This window comes from Euphorbia lathyris, chromosome 1 (genome assembly GCF_963576675.1).
Source record: "Euphorbia lathyris chromosome 1, ddEupLath1.1, whole genome shotgun sequence".
NCBI classification, from domain to species: Eukaryota; Viridiplantae; Streptophyta; class Magnoliopsida; order Malpighiales; family Euphorbiaceae; genus Euphorbia; species Euphorbia lathyris.
Window position 1 is genome coordinate 26576617 of NC_088910.1, and position 20495 is coordinate 26597111.

A 20495-nucleotide genomic window follows, 5' to 3' on the forward strand; every position below is an offset into this window, starting at 1 on the left:
ACAGAAGAAGTCTACAGAAAAGAAATCCAGCATGCAGATACATCATAAAAGGGAATGGATATTTTTCAAGAAAATTGCATATCAGGTTCCGCAACTGCAGTATCAGGAACAAGACATATGATTTTTCCAGAAAAATTTTAACCCTTCCCAAACACCTTTAACTCTTTTCTATAAACTTAACCCTTCACCAAAACATCATATCGTTTTGTAAAAAATTTATTCAATTCCTATATAAAACCAAATAATTTCTCTTTTTGTCATATCATTCCCTTAAACACCTACATCTATCTCTCTAAGAAATCACCATGGAAAATCTTTTCAGACAGATATATCAGAAGGTAGGAATGAGGAATACAGTCATTGAAATTATCTTATCCGCCAGGAAGGAATTGTCTACTTTTAACATAGTTTCGAAAGTTTCAGTTCATGTGCATAGTTTCTGTTTGTGCACAGAACTAGAAGTTCGGGCATTCAACCGGAATCATTAGATCCTTAATTTGAGAAAACGCTTAAATTTTTTTTTGCAGTTCGGGATAACAGTTTTTCCCGATCGTGATTGTTTCTAGGTAAGTTAAAATGCATGGGACCATTATTTAAAACCGGTCCAAGTAATTGATTTTGTCCATGATTTTGATTCTCCTTGAGAATTCTTAAGGATTATCACATTTTTAGTTTTTAGTTTTTCGTATTTTAATTTTTACATTTCATTTTAAGTTTAGTTTACACATTAGTCTTTAGTTTAGAAAGTAATAGTTAGATTAGAAATAAAAAAAATTGATCATTAAAAGACATTTATCATGTATCTTAATTCTTTGTAATAAATTAGAAATATGTCTTTAGATTTAAAAAAAAAATTGTTTCTATAGAGATTTTAAAAATCTCTACAGTAACTTTTGTTTGAAGTTTTGTAAATTTCTGCTTATTCAGAGATTTTTTATTTTTCAAGCTTAGTTGAATTTCTGCTTGTGTAGAGATTTTGAAAATCTCTACAGAGATTTAGGGAGGTCCAACGCACATGTCTTTGCCAGTGGGCAAAGCATGTCGCGACCGAGATTCCCAGAATCTCGACTGCGACACACATTATTTCTGCGCTGGTGAGTTTATTTTCTCCTCTTTTTCCTTTTTTTCTCATATGCATTTAAATTCTAATTTTTTATTTTATTTTTCCCTAAAAGGCACAAAAGACACCTTTTATTTTTCAATAGTCACGATTTTTGGTTTGACACTTACAAATTAAAAACTTGACATATTTTTCAAACTTACAATTTTAATTCTCAGAATTTCTGAAAACTTTGTTTTAATTCATCAGTTTTAAAACACCAAAAATTCTTTCAAGGTAATATTGTGGATTCTTCAAAAACTTTAATAGAAGGTTTGATATCTACTTCCCATTCCAAGAACAAGAAAATTGGATATGAGAATTTTATTAGTTGTATCTAAATATAAATTTTTCGTTCCTTGGAGCGAGAATGAACCATTTCTCCGTCCCTAGTTTCGAGTTCTTGGAGAATGAAGGATTTGTCAAACATGAATATTAATTATTTCGAGTTTTTGGTCCTTAGTTTCTTTCTTCAAAAAGAGAGACAATACACAATTCATGTAAATAAACCGGGCTCAAGCGCGGGGAATTGACATTTATAAATATGAAGAATAGATTAGATTTGTTTCGTTGTATTTATAGTGTTGTCTCTGTAACATTTCTATGTTTTCGTTCTTGTTTGAACATCTTTCAATTTTTGTGGTTGTGTATATATGTTCCATGTTAATGTAATTATATATTTTATAACTCTTAATTTAAGGAAAGCCCTTAAGGCTAACCTTTTATTTAATTTTTAGTTTTGTTTTTGAGTTTTTACATGTTTAAAATATCATTACAAGAACATTAGTGCAAGAAGAAATAATTTTTATATGTTGACAATGTAAAAAATACAAGTTTTTGGCCTACAGCATGAAAATCTCTGTAGAGATTTCCAAAATCTCTGGACGACCAGCAAGCAAGCAAGACAGGAAGAAAAAAAATTTCCCCTGCCCGGTGCGTGTCGCGACCGAGATTTTGAGAATCTCTGTCGCGACTCTCTATTTTTCAGCCGAAAATTGCTTAAAATTTCACTTTTTCCCTTATTCTTTTCTATTTAAAACACATTTTCTTTTTCCACATCATATCACCTTTAATTTATACCAATTTTTTTCACCTATGCAACACACTTCTTTTTCCATAAAATATTTTTGATTTTTCTCCACCTTTTTACTCTTTTCCCAAACACAAACTCCATAATCTAACTCTCCTTTTTTCTATCTTTTTCACAATTTTTATATTTTTCTCTCACAAATCTGAAATTTTATATACCATGCCTAGACATCAGGTTATTACTCACAAAGTTTCCTCTACCTCTAACAATCATTTGTATGTTGAATTTGGATCCTTTCGACATTACTTCAGATGAGGATGGGAAGCGGTACACGCACTTTTATGGGCATAACGCATAGTGAAACGGATATTATTGACTTTTTGGTTACTCTTTCTTATGCTAAAAAGAATGAGAGGATTATATTTAGGGATTTAGGTTAAATTTATGAAGTTGGGTATGGGGAGTTGAATATTTCCTACACATATTTTTTTTATGATAAGCCTAAACGATTTTCAAACCAATCCGGTTTGGAAATATTTGACAAATTTGGATGAATTTAATCCCAAGAACATTTCTAGCAAGCCCCTTAAAGATAATTTTGTATTCTATTTCTATAATTTTTTATCTTCTTCCCTTTTTGGGCATGTTGAAGGGTAGAAGGTTCGAAGTCGGGGTTTGTTTGTAATGGATTGCATTTTTAAAAGGATTGCTGGTAGATAGCATTGGAAAACTTTTTGACAATTTAAACCGAGCCTCCGTTTCAACCAATAAGCAAGTTCCTTTGGGTCATTTGATTATGGGTTTGTTTTGGGTGCTACGGGTAGTTTGGAGCGATTTCAATCCGTTACTCATGATTATTTTTCCGATGTTGGATTATGCCGCACTTTTACAAGCTAGTTTAGTAGTCAGCCACGGTACGCCTTCAATCAGATCTTACGAGACTAGGACGGCTAGTTATTTACCAGTTCAGGTGTTGGTACTTCAAGTTCACGTGGAAAGGGTATTCAAGAGGATGGTAATGAGGAAGCGAGTTTTGATGGGAAGAGGAAATGCATGAAGATGAGGCACCACGTGAAGACGTACGGGCGAATGTAGATGAAGTTGTGGGTTGGCAATGAGTTTTGGATCAAGTATATGGTTATTAGAGCCATTCCCGCAACAAGCAAACAACAAGTTTTTGGCGCAAATAAATGTCAACAATAGACAAACGAACTTAAGCATCGATGAGGTAGATGAACACATCAATCATTTGCGTAAGGAACATAACTCCACTCGTCGTCAATCATTATCATATTTCCGTCGCCAAGGAGTCAAGTCGACACGATATCCACCGAATTCTCCTTCACATTCAGGTTTTATCTTTCCTTACTTTTTCATTAATTTTTATTTTATCTTATGTTTGTTTAGTACTCCTTTATCTCGTTTTATAATTTCGTACTCTATCTTTTATGCTTTATCAAATTTTGCACAATGAGGACATTGCACGAATGTTTGTCATTGTATTTTTGCATACACATTTTTTACTTATCCTATTTTGAGTACGAATGTTTGTCATATTATTTTTTCATACACATTTTCGCCTACGTACAAAAATTAGTACATATTATATATGCTAAAAAATTATTATAAGTATAATATATATTCATATGCTTATTAAGGTTATATAAATATGCTAGAAATGGTTAAATATTTCTACAAGGGCAATAATATTGAATATTATTAAAACATCTCCGAAACGATTTTATAAAGAAAAAGTCTCGAGTTAATGTATATAAGTAATAAATTCTTTATTCAATTTTTCTTTTATATTATGCTAATGCATGATAATATAATTCTTATTTATATTTTTCAATTAGGTTTATAGACATTAATCAAACTAACATTTTTAGCTTTTTGCTTGGTTTGATTCCGTCTTACTTTAAAAATAATTGAAGTTTTTAAGGAAACTATAGCCGTAATACATGTTGATTTAAGTCAATATAAGATGAATGTACTATTTTTCTTTCCCATTTTAAAATTTTGTTTTATAACTCATATTAATTTAATTAAATAATCATATTCTTAACTTTTGGCCACGATTGCGACCACCCATGTCATAGTCGAGGTATAAAAGGGAAGAAAAATAAATAAAATGGTACTTTTGGCCACGATTGCGACCACTCTTATCACGATCGAGGTATGAAAGGAACGTTAAAATAAAATTAAAAGCAAAATAAACGTGTTTAAGTTTAAAGTCATGATTGCATCCACCTATGGCATGGTCGAGACCTCTTAAACGGACATAAAATAATTTAATTCATAAAGTCACGGACGAGACCACCTTTATCACGGGCGTGACTAGCAAATAAGTTAACTAAAACCTAAATTCATATTTATATATTTGTTAGATTATATAAGTTTGGGAAAAGGAAAATTTGTGCTTTGAAATGCCTTGAGACCGAAGATCAAAGACATGCGTGCTTATACCCGTCCCGAATGCTTCATTATAAAAATTACAATACAAGACGAATGATAATCACTTTAATCCTAGTTAGTTTGATGTTTTGCGTATAAATTTACCTTAAAGAGATTTATCTTTTGGTTTAACTAATTTAAAAATGTTATGTGGAAATGTATTCTATTTTTAAAGATCGTTAGAATGATAAATTTAATGATAATTTTGCTCGGGACTAGCAAAAGCTTAAGTGTGGGAGTGTGATAAGCCCAAAATATACTTAAAATATCATTAATAATTACGTTAGTTTTGTATTAAAATCATGTTAATTACATTCATTTGGAATATTTTTATGTCTATATTTGTTTCTATTGTGCAAGGTACTTAATTATTTGGAAAAATCCAAATATGAGCTAAAACAGAGCAAAAACGAGACAATTTAGAGACCGAAACAAAGAGTTGGGAAACGATCTACGAACGCAGACAAAAGTCTCTATCGCGATCGAGATTCCCAATATCTCGATCGCGACACGTGTTTTTCAGATATGAAAACACCTGTTCGTGCATAATTCTCCCTCAACCCAAAGCTGCGACCAAGATTCCAAGAATCTCGACAGAAACAACAACTTTCCTACACAGATTTCACATGTTTTAATTCGAAACAATGCGTCTGTTCATCCGGATAGAAGCGACTCTTCACAAACGAATACGACCCTTCAAACACACCTTTTGGAACATTATAAATAGATGTAGAAATTCAGAATTAATGTTGTTCAGTTGGTTGTTCTAATTTATGTTAGTTTTGTTACACAAACTTGTTATAAAGTTACAAGTTGTGTAAATAGTTTGAGATACAATATGTAGTTATTATAGTTGTCGTTTAGAGTTCGAGTATTGTTAAAAGATGAGTTTACACTCTGATAGTGGATTAAGCAATCTCTATTTCGAGGATTCAGCGAGAAGAATTAGCGGCTGAAGCACCCCAGGGTCTGACAAACCAACGAAGTTTGAGAAAAGGATTGACAACCCGGAACTCAAATTAGTTAAAATGCTATCCATGTTTCTTCTTCTCTGTTAACTTGTGACGATTCACAGTTCACTAATAATATATCTTTTCAATTCAATTTATGTTTACTGCTGTTATTTTGAAGTCTGTTTTAGCAAATGTTCTTCAAAATAATAAACTTGTGTTTTCAATAAAACCTTTTTACATAAAATACATTTCAATGGAAACTTTGTTGAACACTTAAAAGAATTAGGATTTATGGTTGATATGATCGATAGCTCGGCTTATCAAACATAGAACACCAATTTGATTAAGGTAGCAATCTATTCCGACCGTAGAAAGATTGTCTGCAGTTTGAATCCCAGTAATTGCATTAAATGATAAATTGTTACACCTTAATAATCTGATCAAAGTTATAAGTTGCTTTCTTGCTTTGTGTAAACAAGTCTTGAATTCTATTTTAACCTAAACATAATTGCTATAAATTGTAATCTTAACTATAACCAAAATCAGGATTAGAAACCAATTTAAACCATTTTAAACCATTAACGATTTCCTATAAACCTCGAGAAAACGAATGTAATCAAGACAATAATTTCTAATCAAATTATCATACGTTCTCTATAGGATCGATATCTTTTTATTACTATAAGTGTCACACCCGACCCTAGACGACCTCAACCGGCATCGGACGTGAAATAGAAAGATAATAATCAATACTTAGGAGTCTCCAATTTATCCAAATATCATTATATTACAATTGCAATACCAAAGTTCTAACCATAATTCTAACAATAAGCAGCCAACTTCCAAATCTCACCTAATCGATCGGTAACCTTCTCTATATCCTGTACTTTATCACCTAAAAACATTAAAACATTTAAAAACGTGAGACAAAAATCTCAGTAAGAAACTATCAGCTATAAAAACCAACTTTATTTAACATAGCTACATATATACCTTTATAAAGGGATTTAATTAAAACCTTATAAAATATACTCAAAACTTAAGTTGATATAATTTTATCAAACCAATTCATAATCAAATAAATGTTTTATCAAACCAACTTGTAATCAAATAAGAGTTTTATCAAACCAAATCGTATTCAATCAAACGTAAAACTTATATCAAAATCAATCATAACCGAAAACATAATCCAAATGAACTTAAAACATTGTATCCATCCTCGAGTTTCTCCCCTTAAGTATCAATCAATAACCATATATATAGTCGAGACGTCTCTTAACATTGCCTATCCCATATTGTCTTACCCAACACTTCGCTGCCATACTCAATAGGTCTTCAGACTGTGTACACAGGCCATGTCCCTCACTGAACATGGTCTTCAAATATAAAACCACCGATCAGGATAACTCTCGATGGATATAAAATCATAAAATCACAGCGTGCTCAAATTTCCTTTCACAATCAAATTCCAAACTATTTCATAATCATAAATCATTTGGCTTCAATTAGCCTTTTGTATCATAAAAATCATATTTGGACTTCAATCCAAAATAATAACAACAATAACCGCAACAGATTTCTCAATCCAAAAACAATTCGTAAGAAATCATCAAATTCATTTTATTCAATATAGATATACATTGAAACCAAAAACATATATGTATATATGTAAATCAACCAAATTAAACCTTAAATCAACATAATCAAGTAAAATCTGAAATTCACATAGAAGCATAATCAATAGCTTCATTTGAACCGTAATTTCACAATAAAAAACAAAATCATGAAAAACCCAATTTTACAAAATTTCTGCATAACCCTAAAATATCAATTTCTAAAACTTCTTTGATTATACAGTAAAACCTCTATATAGGAATACACTTGGGACCGGACTATTTGTATAACAATTGGGAGGTTATTCCTATATAGAGGTTGGTATAACAAAGACTCTCAGCACTTGGGACCAAACTTTTGTATAACAATTGGGAGGTTATTCTAATATAGAGTATTCCTATATAGAGGTTCTACTGTATATATATCTATATACATAAAACTCAAAATATAGTTGATAGTTACTTACCTTAGCTACCAATTGAAGAAAACAACCCGTTCCATTCTCCTCTAAATTATGTCTAAGACGTTTCCCTCCAACCACTGTTGAAACTCAAAAACTCTTCGGTTAGGACTTAGATCTATACATAAGGATGCTATGTTTTGAATTTCGAGTGATTCGGACGGTCGAATCTCCGTAAATCAAAGAAACGGTGGAGAAACGATCGAAGAACGATGAACTGACAGAGAAAAGAAAAAAAAAACTGAAAAAGAACAGGATTATCATCGCCCACCTCTTGGATTTATATATCCAAATCTGACAAAGATCCCATTTGATCCTCTATCTTTCTATAATCTTTTAAAAATTATCATAACTTTTAATTTACACATAAAACCATCAAATTAACCCCAAACTTTTTCTATAGCACCAAATTAATATCATATACCCAATAATTATGATATATACTAATATTAAGATATAAATTCTAAAACTTTAGACACGGACGTGACAACAAGCGAAATCGTGCACTTACGGAATTCGCCTAACAAGTTTTTGATCCTGGTTGTCCTATCCAGAGATGGTAATTAGACCGAACCTTTGGTTTGTCTTACCAATCATATAAGACTTTAGCTGGCCTTTATTATTATCCAACTCGGATAGTAATCTCATATGTAACTTTCAATAACCTAATAGTAACCTCTTAAGTAATCCCTTGCTATATGATATCAAGTACACCATGAGGAACAGTTAAGTCACTCTCATATGTTGCTCAGACATTTCCTTGATCTCTAGTGAACTGATAAGTTCGAATGAGAAATTACATTTTTCCGCACTCGATTGTTGCCACACGCTTCTCCATCCCACTAGTCAAGTGGCTAGTAATATATAATCTTTATAAGAGATTCAACAATCCCTCACTTCACTCATGGTTTTTAAGCATGATGTATAATGCACCGAACTGTACCCATACGTGGCACCTTGTTACATACCTGTTAGGAGATTAATCAAAGTATGTTGCAAACCATCTAGGCCTCATAGTGAACTTAGTCTAAGGATTCAACCTAGAGTGGTATATGAGAACCACCTATGACTATTAGAACCATATGGTGTTCTCATAGCGGATCAATCGAGATTTTGTTGTTTCATAAACCTTAATGCTCTTGATTTGATATCAAATGTCTATAGCCAGTGAAACACCATTGCAATCAAGGCACATATTAATTTTTAGTTACTTATCATTCCCATTATGGTAAATAGACCAGGGATATCAGATTATAGTATATTGTTGCGTCACGGCTTCACTTAACTAGGTTATCAACCCGCCAAACATGAGCAAATCACCAATCTTGGACACTGTGTTAATCAGTTTGCACAAGTAATCTTACTTAACATGTTATTGTCTTACAATTAATAGTTTCGTAATATATAATGTATCGGGACTAGGCATACTTCAACAATTTGTTGATTAAATTTCAATAAATGGTAAGATAAACCTATGTTGTACACGCTTCAAGTCCAATGACCATAAGACAATAATATGAAAAATTATTTATACTATCAAATAATATTACAATTTATTCAAAGAATTAATCAATAATTTAAACATTACCCTAGTTTTTTTTTTACAAAATTAATATAATATTTAAATTATCAATCATAAATTTTATTAAATAATAATATGCATCTCATGTAATACATAGGTCTTCAACTAATATATATATATATATATATATTAGATTTAGGAATAATTATTCTAATTCATATTTTGTTTAGTTAAACCTAATGTGATGAGAAGAAAAATTAGCTAATAAAAAATAAAACCTATATATGCCTCTAGATTATAGAATTTGGCCAACACAGTTAACCCCCTAGCTGAAACACTTGAAATTTCAGCCCTAACATTTCTCTCTCAAAATTACTTAACCGAATCAAATACTTCATTTGTTTCACAATAGATGTCTTTATAGAGAATTTTCTTTGTTCCATAATACATGACGTTTTGATTTAATCCATGCACATTAATTGACTTTTATCAAATATACCTTTATTTAAATTGTCTTTTTACTTTGGGAATAGATACAAATTAATTAGTGGATGCAATTAATATAAAAGTAATAAAGTCTTTTAGTTAAAATTAATTACATTTCTTAATTCTTGCGTCTTAACCTTAAAAGGCATCTATTGTGGAACAGAGGGAATAGTTTAGTTCGGTTTTTACTTTTTATTCGATGTTCGTGTGGACTTCGTTAGATGCAGTCTATTTTGGTTGGTAAACAAGTTGATCAAGTACATTTAAACTTATGTGGTTCGCTACTTCAATAGTAAATCACTTCAAAAAGGTAAATTATTTATGCTTTTTGTACCGTTTTAATATTATTACCGAACATAATAAGTACCTCATATTAAGGAAATAGTTATAATTTTTTTAAATATTCTGATACGTAACTTATTTTCTAACATTAATGTGTCTGTATATATTACACTATTGAATCTTCAGTTTTTAAAAACATATTAGGATTTATAAGTTTTAATAAAACTAACTAGTTAATACTTTCATCCATATAATACATTGAATCATTTCAATCATGTACGCATTTGTTATTACTTAATTGTTAATGTTTCTCTGTATATAATTACAGTAAAGGGTTTTGAATGAGAGATTATTATCCACTGTTACTCCAATTTTTAAAAGGATTTCTTGTAGTCTTAGCGTACGTAGAAAACTTTAATTGAGAAAGTATCCATCTAAAAGATATCTAACGAGTTTTGATTCTGGAAATAGAAAAACTAAAAAAAAAATTCCCATCAGAATTTGGTGCATCCATTCAGAAGTCATTAAAATATCTTAATTATAATGTTATTTTACAAAGGAAGACGTGTAAAAATAAATGAAAGGAGAAGACTAGAGAAATAAATGAAAAAATAACAGAGGAAAAAGAGTGGTAAGCATGACATATATTTATGAATAAAAGTACATAACCAAAAGATTGAACGAGTCAACTTTTTATTTAAACTAAAAAGGCAGACCCAGCTGAGTTACAGCTAGCTATTAACTAGAATTAGAATTCATACATAATCCTTGTGTATATTACGTGTGCTCACTTTAACCACTCATCAGTCACATCGGCCATCATATTAACATTAATATATGAGTTTACACACTAATATAAACAAAATTTAAAACTTTATTTTTTTTGACATAAAATTTAAAAGATTTAGCTGTAGAAAAAGTCCGCGAATTTCCCACGCCTTAACCAAATACCCCGTGTGACCAAAATCTTATATTATCTGTCTGAATATCTTATAAAAAATTAAGACAAAAAAATCATTGCATTTGTCTCATAATTTTACCTACTTTCCTGCATTACTATTTTAACCCTTAAAAAATACAAATGGCCAATCCTCATTCTGCTTATACACAACACCCGCAAGGAGACCAACAACCGTCCATTCAACTCCCTCACCCGGAAGACCAATCGCAACGCTCCACGTCACCAAATCCTTCTCCTAGATCACTCCGATCACCAGGTGCCACCGGGAGGCATCCGGTGTATAGAGGAATTCGGAGCCGGAGCGGGAAATGGGTATCGGAGATCAGAGAGCCGCGTAAAACTACAAGAATATGGCTGGGAACATATCCTACTCCGGATATGGCAGCTGCCGCATACGACGTCGCAGCATTAGCTCTTAAAGGACCCGATACGCCTCTTAACTTCTCGGATTCTTGTTTATCGTATCCGATACCGAAATCGACTTCGGCAACTGATATAAGAGCTGCTGCTGCTAGTGCAGCGGCTGCGAGACGGGTGGAGATTGAAAGCGGGTCAAATCAGGATCCGACTCGGGCTGATCAAGTGGAGAGTACGTCGTCCGCGGCTAGTGTAATTAAAGATGAGTCGGGTCAGGAGTTTATCGACGAGGAAGCGATTTTGAATTTGCCGAACTTGCTGGTGGACATGGCGGGAGGAATGCTGGTGAGCCCGCCGAGGATTAATACTCCTTCGTCGGATGATTCGCCGGGAAACTCCGATGCGGAACGGCTTTGGTCGTATTAGTATAAATTTAGCAAATGCGTATTATATAATAAGGTTTTAATTTAAAATGAAAAAAATAGAGTGCTTCTGTGTGGGTTTTTTTTTCTGTCAAAATGGTGTGTTTAGATAGCAGAAAAAGTTGGGTCCTTTTTATGATTTTCTGGAAAGAAAAGGACTTGCGGGGAATTTTTGTGTGTCATTCTGGATGAAAGATGAGATGAGATTCATGGGTAGCTAGGGATAGTCTTTCTTTCATTTCCCTGCTTCTTATGTTTTTTTTTTTTTTTTTTTGTTCAGACTTGTTTTTCATGAATGGTTGAATCTCGCGTGGTTACTATATATACACGAGATTAGAATATAGCCAATTTTTTTTATTTATTGATGGAATGTATTTTTGGCTGTTTGTGTAGTTCATTAATTATTGGTTTTCAATTATTACCCAAATAATAATTCTAACTCGACCCTAGCTTCTGCTCAACATATACTGTTCTTAGATTTTGATTTGGGTTTTTTGTTTTTTTTTTTATAATCAACTAAAGAAAACATACGAGAGCCAGTTTAAATACAAGCCAAAACAGAAGGAGAGAAACCGTCTATCAGAATTTCCATTTGTAAAAGAGAAACAACTCAAGCAGTTAAAATTATGTGCAATCGGATCTGCAACTCGCCGTTCGTACACAGCTTAAATATCTGCTAAAATATCACGTACAATTGTTCCTAACCGTTTTCAAACCTTCAAATCACTGCAAAGAAGATGAAATGCCGAAATAGAATCCGAAACTACTAGGACCAAATGCAAACCACAGTTATGAACAACTCGAATGACAGATAAGATCGTCTGAAATTCTGCATGTAAAGCAAACATGGCCAGTTGTAGAGGTCCACCACCCGAAAGCGCAACTAAACCATTACAATCCCAAACAACTAAGCCAAAAGCACTTTGACGTGTCCGAATGGAAAATTCAGCATCGCAATTAACTTTAACAATCCGAATAGTCGACGACAACCAGACAGGCCCTAAATCGAACTTGTTCATTTTGTATATATGCGTGTTATAATTTGAATGGTCAAGAACCAATTTTTAAATATTAATGTACAATTTCTTAAAATTAAGCTATATTTCGTTTAATAGTCCTAATATATATACAAAAAATTAATCTAGAGAGGGCTGAACATGTAAAAAAAAATTAATTTCAAAGGGTCTATCAGGCAAAAAAAAAAATTTGGATTTAAGGAGACCTAACAGGCAAAAAAAAAAATTAGAAATTTGGATTTATAGAAACTTAACACGTCAAAAAAATTAGAAATTTGAATTTAGAGAGACCTAACATGCAAAAAAAAAAAAAAAAAAAGAAATTTGGATTTAGGAATACTTAATAGGCCCAAAATATTGAAATTTTGAATTTTGAACAAATCTAACACGTAATGGGCCATTTTGGAAGGCTAATTCAATACTCGAGAAATTTTTTTTTTTTTGCGACAGGGGAACTGAAACTACCCGGGGTCAAAGTGGTTCTGGCAGCCGGACGGACCCGGGTCCTATCTACGGTTCTGGTGGTTCCGGCAGCTCCGCCCTGAGCAGCCATGGCTGGGAGCCCCTCCAACCATGGCAGTTCTTGGAGGAAGAAGATGGGGCTGCTGAGCCCCATCTGTGTTTATTTTTTTTAATTCCTAAAGGTAAAACTACGGTTATTTTCTTTGATGCCGTAAAGGTAAAACTAAGTTGTTTTCACAAAAAATTTTGATATTTCTTTTCTTTTAAAATAATCAAATTCAAAGCTTTGAACTCAATTTCTAATTTTAAAGGTATTTTTAGAGAGAGAAAATAAAGAGAGTGAGTGAGTGTGTTTAGAGATACAATGAAAATAAATTAATGAGATGTGAGAGAATGAGGAGATGGTGAATTTGATATTTTATTTTTGTTTTGGGATTTGTTTGTGATAAGTAGATAATATGTGAGTTAATTTGTAAAACAAATAAATATAAAGATCAAAATAGCTCTTTACCATTTGAGTTTTGATTTTTTAAACACCGTTAGTCAGTTTGAACTGTCTTTGCTAACGGAATGAACCACAAGGTATCAGTTTGCAAACTTTTAAACCACGTTGTTTATGTTTGAAAATGTCCGAAACCATATGATTTATTTCTGTATTTTTCTCTAATATTAATTAGAAGGTTTAATGCGATTATATATCTAATTAAATTAATTCCCTAACATGAATAAATATCTAATTAGGATTATGATGATTATTTATTTATATTAGATATAGATACAGATAATAATTATATTTATTTATCTAATTAGTAAACATATTGGGAATAAAATTCTAACTAAGAGTTTTAACTTAATGTGATTAGAGTTAATATTTGGAAGACTATAAATAGCTTCTATGCCTAGGATTTTTGGCCAAGCTAAAATCAAAGGGAACAAAATTCTTCCAAACTCCACTCGTCTAATTACTCATTCCATTTACTCTCTGTTTGATCTCGTATCGATCCCTTTAGAGGCAATCAATTTAGATTGCTATTCATTAGTTGATTACTAACCGTTTTCTTTTCTACTGTTTTCATTGTTCGTGAAACGCGGTTGAGAAGTTAGTCGGCATTTCGTTTGCAACGGTAGCTAGATCATCAAAAAGATACAATTGTTTAATCCATATTTATATGAAATAACGATTAACGGATCTTGTGAAAATAGAAATAGATAAATAGATAAAATTTTATATTTTCACTGCACATCTATTTTCCTTCAATAACACTGTTTGCTGATGAGTTTCAATGCAACATAAGTTATCAATGAACAATTATACTATTCCATATAGTATAGAATCGCAAACGTTGCGTAAGCATAGAATCACAATCACTGTATAATCGTGACAATGACCGCAAGATCTAAAAAATGCAGCTAAGGTAAGATTCGAGAGAATAATAAATAGTATAATACAACTACTAATAAGAACAACCATCATATTATATTGGGCCATGTACAGACATTTTAGAGGGATTGTCGATTCTAGGTACAAAGAAAAAGTAGTACCAATAAAGGTTGGACTGAGTGGTTAAAAGCCTTAGGTCGTTTAAGTTAGATTTCGAATTCAAATTCTAACGTAAACAGAAATCTTCAATTGGAAGAGAGTTTGAGTCGGAGCTGGTAAAATTATAAGACAGAAGAGGAATCCTATTAATCCTGAAAAATGCACTACAATCTGTAGCTTTTTAGTCAGTGCAAAATTGCCAAATTTCTACAACTTAAAACTTAAAGATGAAAAGGTAAATTAGTTAGACTAGGCAATTTTCATTAAAGGTGCAACATTTCCAAAATTATTGAAGGTCCGGACCCTAAATATTCTTTAAACAAGCAAATAACTTCACTAATCTGATTTCATCTAACTAACCAGTTCATTCAAAAAATTATTATACAACATGGAACTAATCCAAACACCTTGAACGTGAGCTAAATCTTTAAGTTATCATAGAACTTAAAGATTACTATCCAGAAAATGTCCGTCACTCATTACGTACTTAATCTTTTAATGTGTTTGATAACTAGAAAAAAATGAATTCAACTAAATTCTATCAAAACTGAAATAATAATATAATCATTTAAAAATAGTAATAATTAAAATAAATTTTTTATAAAAATAACAATGGCTTTAATAATATTAATAATAAAAAAAGTTATAATTATAATAAATAATGATAAATTATCGAACTAAACTGAAATAAATGCTATTGATACTGAAATTAAGTAACAAAAAAACATGGCCTAAATAGTGCAGAAAGGGGAAGAGTTGAGAGAGAGAGAGGAACAAGGGCGGCAATGAGGGAAATGAAGTAGCTAGAGGAAAATTAGGGTAATGGCCTTAGTTGGGCTTTTTTTAACTCGGTTCTTACTTAGGTCCAATGGGGCGGTTTTGATTTCTGCCTCTACATAATGGCTGGTAAAGCCCATATTTATTGTAGTGCCTTCAATATCGGTTTGTTTCTTTTACTAGCCGAACCGAACTATGGTTAATCGAATCGAAATATGTTATTTTCATAATCAAACCGAACCGAATAAGATTGATAACCGAATATTATCAAATAAAAAAAAATCGGTTACTAACCGACCTAACTATCGAAATATGTCATTTTTACAATCGAATCAAACCGACTAAGATTGGTAAATCAAATATTATCAAATCAAAATTTTTTGATTCGGTTCAAATATTGACCGAATACCAAAATTTCATAATATTTCATTTCTTATATATTTGTATTCCATTGGTTTTCAAATAATATATTTATACAAAAATTAAAATCGAAGAAATTAAAGATCGTGACTAGTAATAACCTCAAACAGAACATCAAACATAAACTAATCCAACCACCAAAAAAACATAAACTAAAGTGAAATTATCAAAGTTTTCATTCACATAAAATTCACTCATCTGCCAATCAAATACGTTCAGTTATCCCGATAGCGCCATGAACTTGCATAATATGTTCAGTTATCCCCCTGAACTTGCGTAAAATGTAATCAATTGATCACTCAATTGTAAAAAAAAGTAAGTTAAATACGGAATATGTATTGCACGCGTCTTAAAAAAAGTAAAATGACAAAAGTCGGAGTATGCGGTTCTAATATTAGAGAAGACAAATTTTATAGTTGAGCAAGTAAGAACATCCTTTTTAATCTATTCTACGAATTATGTAATAACATTTTAAGATGCGTGCAATACATATTCCGTATTTAACTTACTTTTTTTTTGCAACTGAGTGATCAATTGATAACATTTTACGCAAGTTCATGAAGCTAACTGAACATTTTATGCAAGTTCAGGGGCTATCGGAACACTTTGAAAGTTTAAGGGGCCAATCAAACATGTGGTAAATGGTGTATTAAGCCTTTTTTATTATTATTATTTCAAATTTGGTTTTTTTTAGGGTAAATAATTATAAGGTCCATGTGTTTTACCTAATATACTACTTAGTCCCTGCGTTTTTAGAAATAATTATATGGTCCTCCAGTTTTTGTTTTTGTTAACTCCTTAGTCCTTATGTTTGGGTCAATGGTCAAACTATACTAAATAAACTTTAAAATACCAAAATTACCCTTTACTTTATGTTTTTTTTTGGTAGGAAGGGAAAGGAAAACAAAACAAAACAAAAAACCTAACCCGGGATCAGTCTAGGAAGGCTGACCCCAACCCTATCCTCAAGAAGAGTAGACAAAAGAAAAGAAGGAGGAACAGAAAGGGTAGAAACACCTAACATCCCCCCATGCCTAGCAGCAGCCAAGCGATCCGCCACGCGGTTTTGCTCCCTATAAATATGGGAGAAACTAAGAACTTCAAAGGCAGGACGGAGCCTCAAAATAGCTTTGATAAGATTCCGGCTGCTCATGCAAAGGGCCTGGCAATCAGAGATCCTGTTGATAGCCACCAAATTATCAGATTCCACCAAAAGCCTCTTAATACCCATGCGAGTGGCCAGTTTAATTCCTGACAGAATACCCCAGAGCTCAGCAGAAAAGGATGAGCCCATCCCCAAGTTGTGAGTAAACCCAGCCAGCCAAGCGCCACTAGCATCCCGAAGAACTCCTCCAACAGCAATTCTACCATCACTAAGGCAGGAGCCATCCGTATTCAGCTTCACAATCCCTTCTTCAGGCCTATTCCAACCAATCAAATGGACCATTTTTTCCGGGGAAGGTCTAACAAGGGGCTCCCCTTCAAAGCTATCTAAAATAACTGAGAGCTTTTTTTAGAAGTAACCAAGTAAGTCAGGGATAAGGGTAATCTTCTCAGCAAATAACTCTTCATTCCTCCATTTTCAAATTTGGTGACAGATAATAGCGAAGAAAATGTCACCATGATCCATATCGGCTAATAACTTCCCACTTGCTCCCTTTGAGAACCAGTCAACTTCAGCATGAGCCATAAAGGACGGGAGGAAGTGGATAGGAAGAACCTTACTCCAAATCACTCTGCTTTTGGGGCAGTCCCTAAGAGCATGGCACAAGGTTTCAACATGGCCACTGCACCTACTGCAAGCGCCCGAATCCGCCAAGTGCCTTCTATGTCTTTCCGCATTAGTGAGCAACCTGTCCTTTACTCCCAACCATAGGAAACTCCTAATATGGTAAGGGATTTTAAGGCCCCAGATATATTTCCAGATATCCAAGGGAGGCTCGTCCCTGAAAGGGAGAAAGGCTTCACAGGCCGATTTACAGGAATAAGTACCATTGTTGGTCAGGGCCCAACAATGCTTGTCCTTATCTTCCTCATGATTGCTAATTTTGATTCCTCTTATTTTTAGGAGAATATCCAGGTTAAAGAAGGTATCAAATTTTGACCAGATCCAGTCACCTTCAGAGTTCACCACATCGGCAATTTTCCAGCAATGGGTGTAATCCGGAGGGGGGGAGTTACACACTTCTATAAGTGGTTTGTCACCAATCCACGTATCATACCAGAAACTGATGGATTGACCATTTCCCACCTCCAAGCCAACTCCAGTGCAGAACTCTGCAAACACAGCATTAAGCCCTTTCCAGAGGAAGGAACAATTAACAACTCTCTCCTTAGGGCCACCAAAAACTTTATCTTTCCGATACTTACCACAGAGTAGACGAACCCAAAGAGAGGAAGGGCATTGCCACATCCTCCAGAGAAGCTTCATCAAGAGGACCTTGTTATTATCTTTTGCTTGTCTGATGCCAAGGCTCCCTTTGCTCTTAGGTTGGCAGACCTCTTTCCAAGGAACCAGGTGAACCTTCCTCCCACTCCCAGATTCTCCCCAAAGGAAACGCCGGTTGATTTTGTCAAGATCTTTGAGAACCGGATCAGGGAGCCTACAGGCTTGCATAATGTGGTTTGGAGCCGCACAATTGACAGACTGGATTAAGGTAAGACAACCAGCAAGCGAAAGGGAGTTGGCTTTCCAACTAGCACACAAACCGTTGGCTTTATCCAGGGTATCTTTAAAAGAAGCTTTAGAGACTCTGTCACTATGAAGAGGAACCCCAAGATACTTACCCAAGGACCGAGTAAGGGGAATACCGGACAGATTGCTAAGTCTTCTGCTCAGGTTAATATTCATGTTCTTAGAGCAAAGCATCCGAGACTTCTGGATATTAATCTTCTGGCCAGAAGCCGTACAGAAGCAATTAAGAATATCCATCACCACACTAATTTGATCCTCAGACCCTTCAACGAAAAGCATCACATCATCAGCAAAGAATAAGTGGGTGATAGGAGGGCAATGTTTATTAATGGAGACAGGGTGGAGAAGACCCTTGCTAACCGCCTCCTGGATCAGGTGAGACAATCTTTCCATGGCAATAACAAACAGGAAGGGGCTCATCGGATCACCTTGGCGAATCCCCCTGGAGGGAGTAAACTCTTCAGACATATCTCCATTAATCATAACCTGGAAAGTAGGAGAAGAAATGCAGTTCTCAATTAACTTCCTCCAGGATTCAGGGATACCAGCTTTAAGCAGACTATCCATCAAAAAACTCTAGTTCAAGCGATCATAGGCTTTCTCTAAGTCCAGTTTAAGAGCCACAATCCCTTTCCTACCTTTCTTTATCTTCATGGAATGGACCATCTCCTGGGCAATAACGACATTGTCCATCATTTGCCTGCCCGGAACAAAACTCCCTTGATTTTGGCTAATAATATCCGGGAGTATACGCCAGATTCTATTAGCCACAATCTTGGTGATAGCTTTGTAAAGTACATTACAAAGACTGATAGGCCTCAACTGAAGAAAGGAGGAAGGCTTATCAACTTTCGGGATCAGAACTAGAAGGGTTTTATTAACCAGCCTAATATCTTTAGAGCCACCAAAAACACCTAACACAAAGTTGTAAATACCTTCTTTCACAATGTCCCAGTGTTTATGGTAGAAACTAGCAGGAATACCATCGATCCCTGGAGCCTTAGTAGATCCGATACTGGAGAAAGCCCGATCGATTTCTTTCAGGTCAATAGGCTGGAAAGCTTCCTTAATAACTTCCTCCCCTAATCTGGAAAAGGAGATTCCAGAGTGGGCACACATTAAGTCCACATCATCCTCTTTAAAGAGGTCTTTGTAGAACTCGAGGGCAGCCCGCCGGATATCTTCTTCCTCAAAAATCCAAACACCATTGGAATCTTTAATGGCATCGATTCTGTTCCTCTGTCTCCTGATAATCGTCGAAAGGTGGAAAAACTTGGTATTACAGTCTCCATCCCTAATCCAAGCCTTCCTAGATTTCTGGAACCAAAGAAGCTCTTCCTGTCTAAGAACAGCCTCCAACTCGTTTTGAAGGGATCTGAGATGACAGTTAAGATTGTGGTCAAAACGGAACTCTAAACAACGTTGAGTGCCTTCCATCCTCCTCAACAGATTGTTCTTTCTTCTTATAATGTGGCCAAAGGTGTTTTTATTCCACCCTTCCACATTCCTCCTGAACCCCTCAGCAGCACGGAGAACATCAGAGTGAGGATGCCAATTATCTTTGACAAAGTTCTTAAAATCCGGATGGGCATCCCAGGCAATAAGATACCTGAAAAGTCTGTTTCCTTTAATCCGATTTCCTTTAACCGTTTTAATCAGGATAGGACAATGGTCAGAATGACGGAAAGGGAGGTTAAGCACTTTAACCTCAGGGAATCTATAGATAGCAGTAGTATTAGCGTAGACTTTGTCTAAACGAACAAACACGTTATTCCTTTTCCAGGTAAACTTATGACCAGCGGCCCCCAGGCCAGACAACCCGCATAAATCCATACTCTGCCTGTGATTGAGGCACCGATTCACATAATGATTACCCCCTCCTCTTTGGTCACTCATAAGGGCAATGTCATTAAAGTCCCCTGCCACCATCCAAGCATCCCTCATG

General features: G+C 33.9%; 1 protein-coding gene across 1 annotated transcript; it reads left to right on the top strand.

Annotated features, from left to right (window-relative positions):
- The first annotated feature begins 10897 nt into the window (after positions 1-10897).
- On the top strand, positions 10898-12026 carry LOC136226011 (ethylene-responsive transcription factor ERF027-like). Its single transcript, XM_066014272.1, has one exon. It carries the CDS (start codon positions 10982-10984, stop codon positions 11642-11644), a length of 663 nt encoding a protein of 220 aa, XP_065870344.1. The 5' UTR covers positions 10898-10981; the 3' UTR covers positions 11645-12026.
- Positions 12027-20495: the final 8469 nt, after the last annotated feature.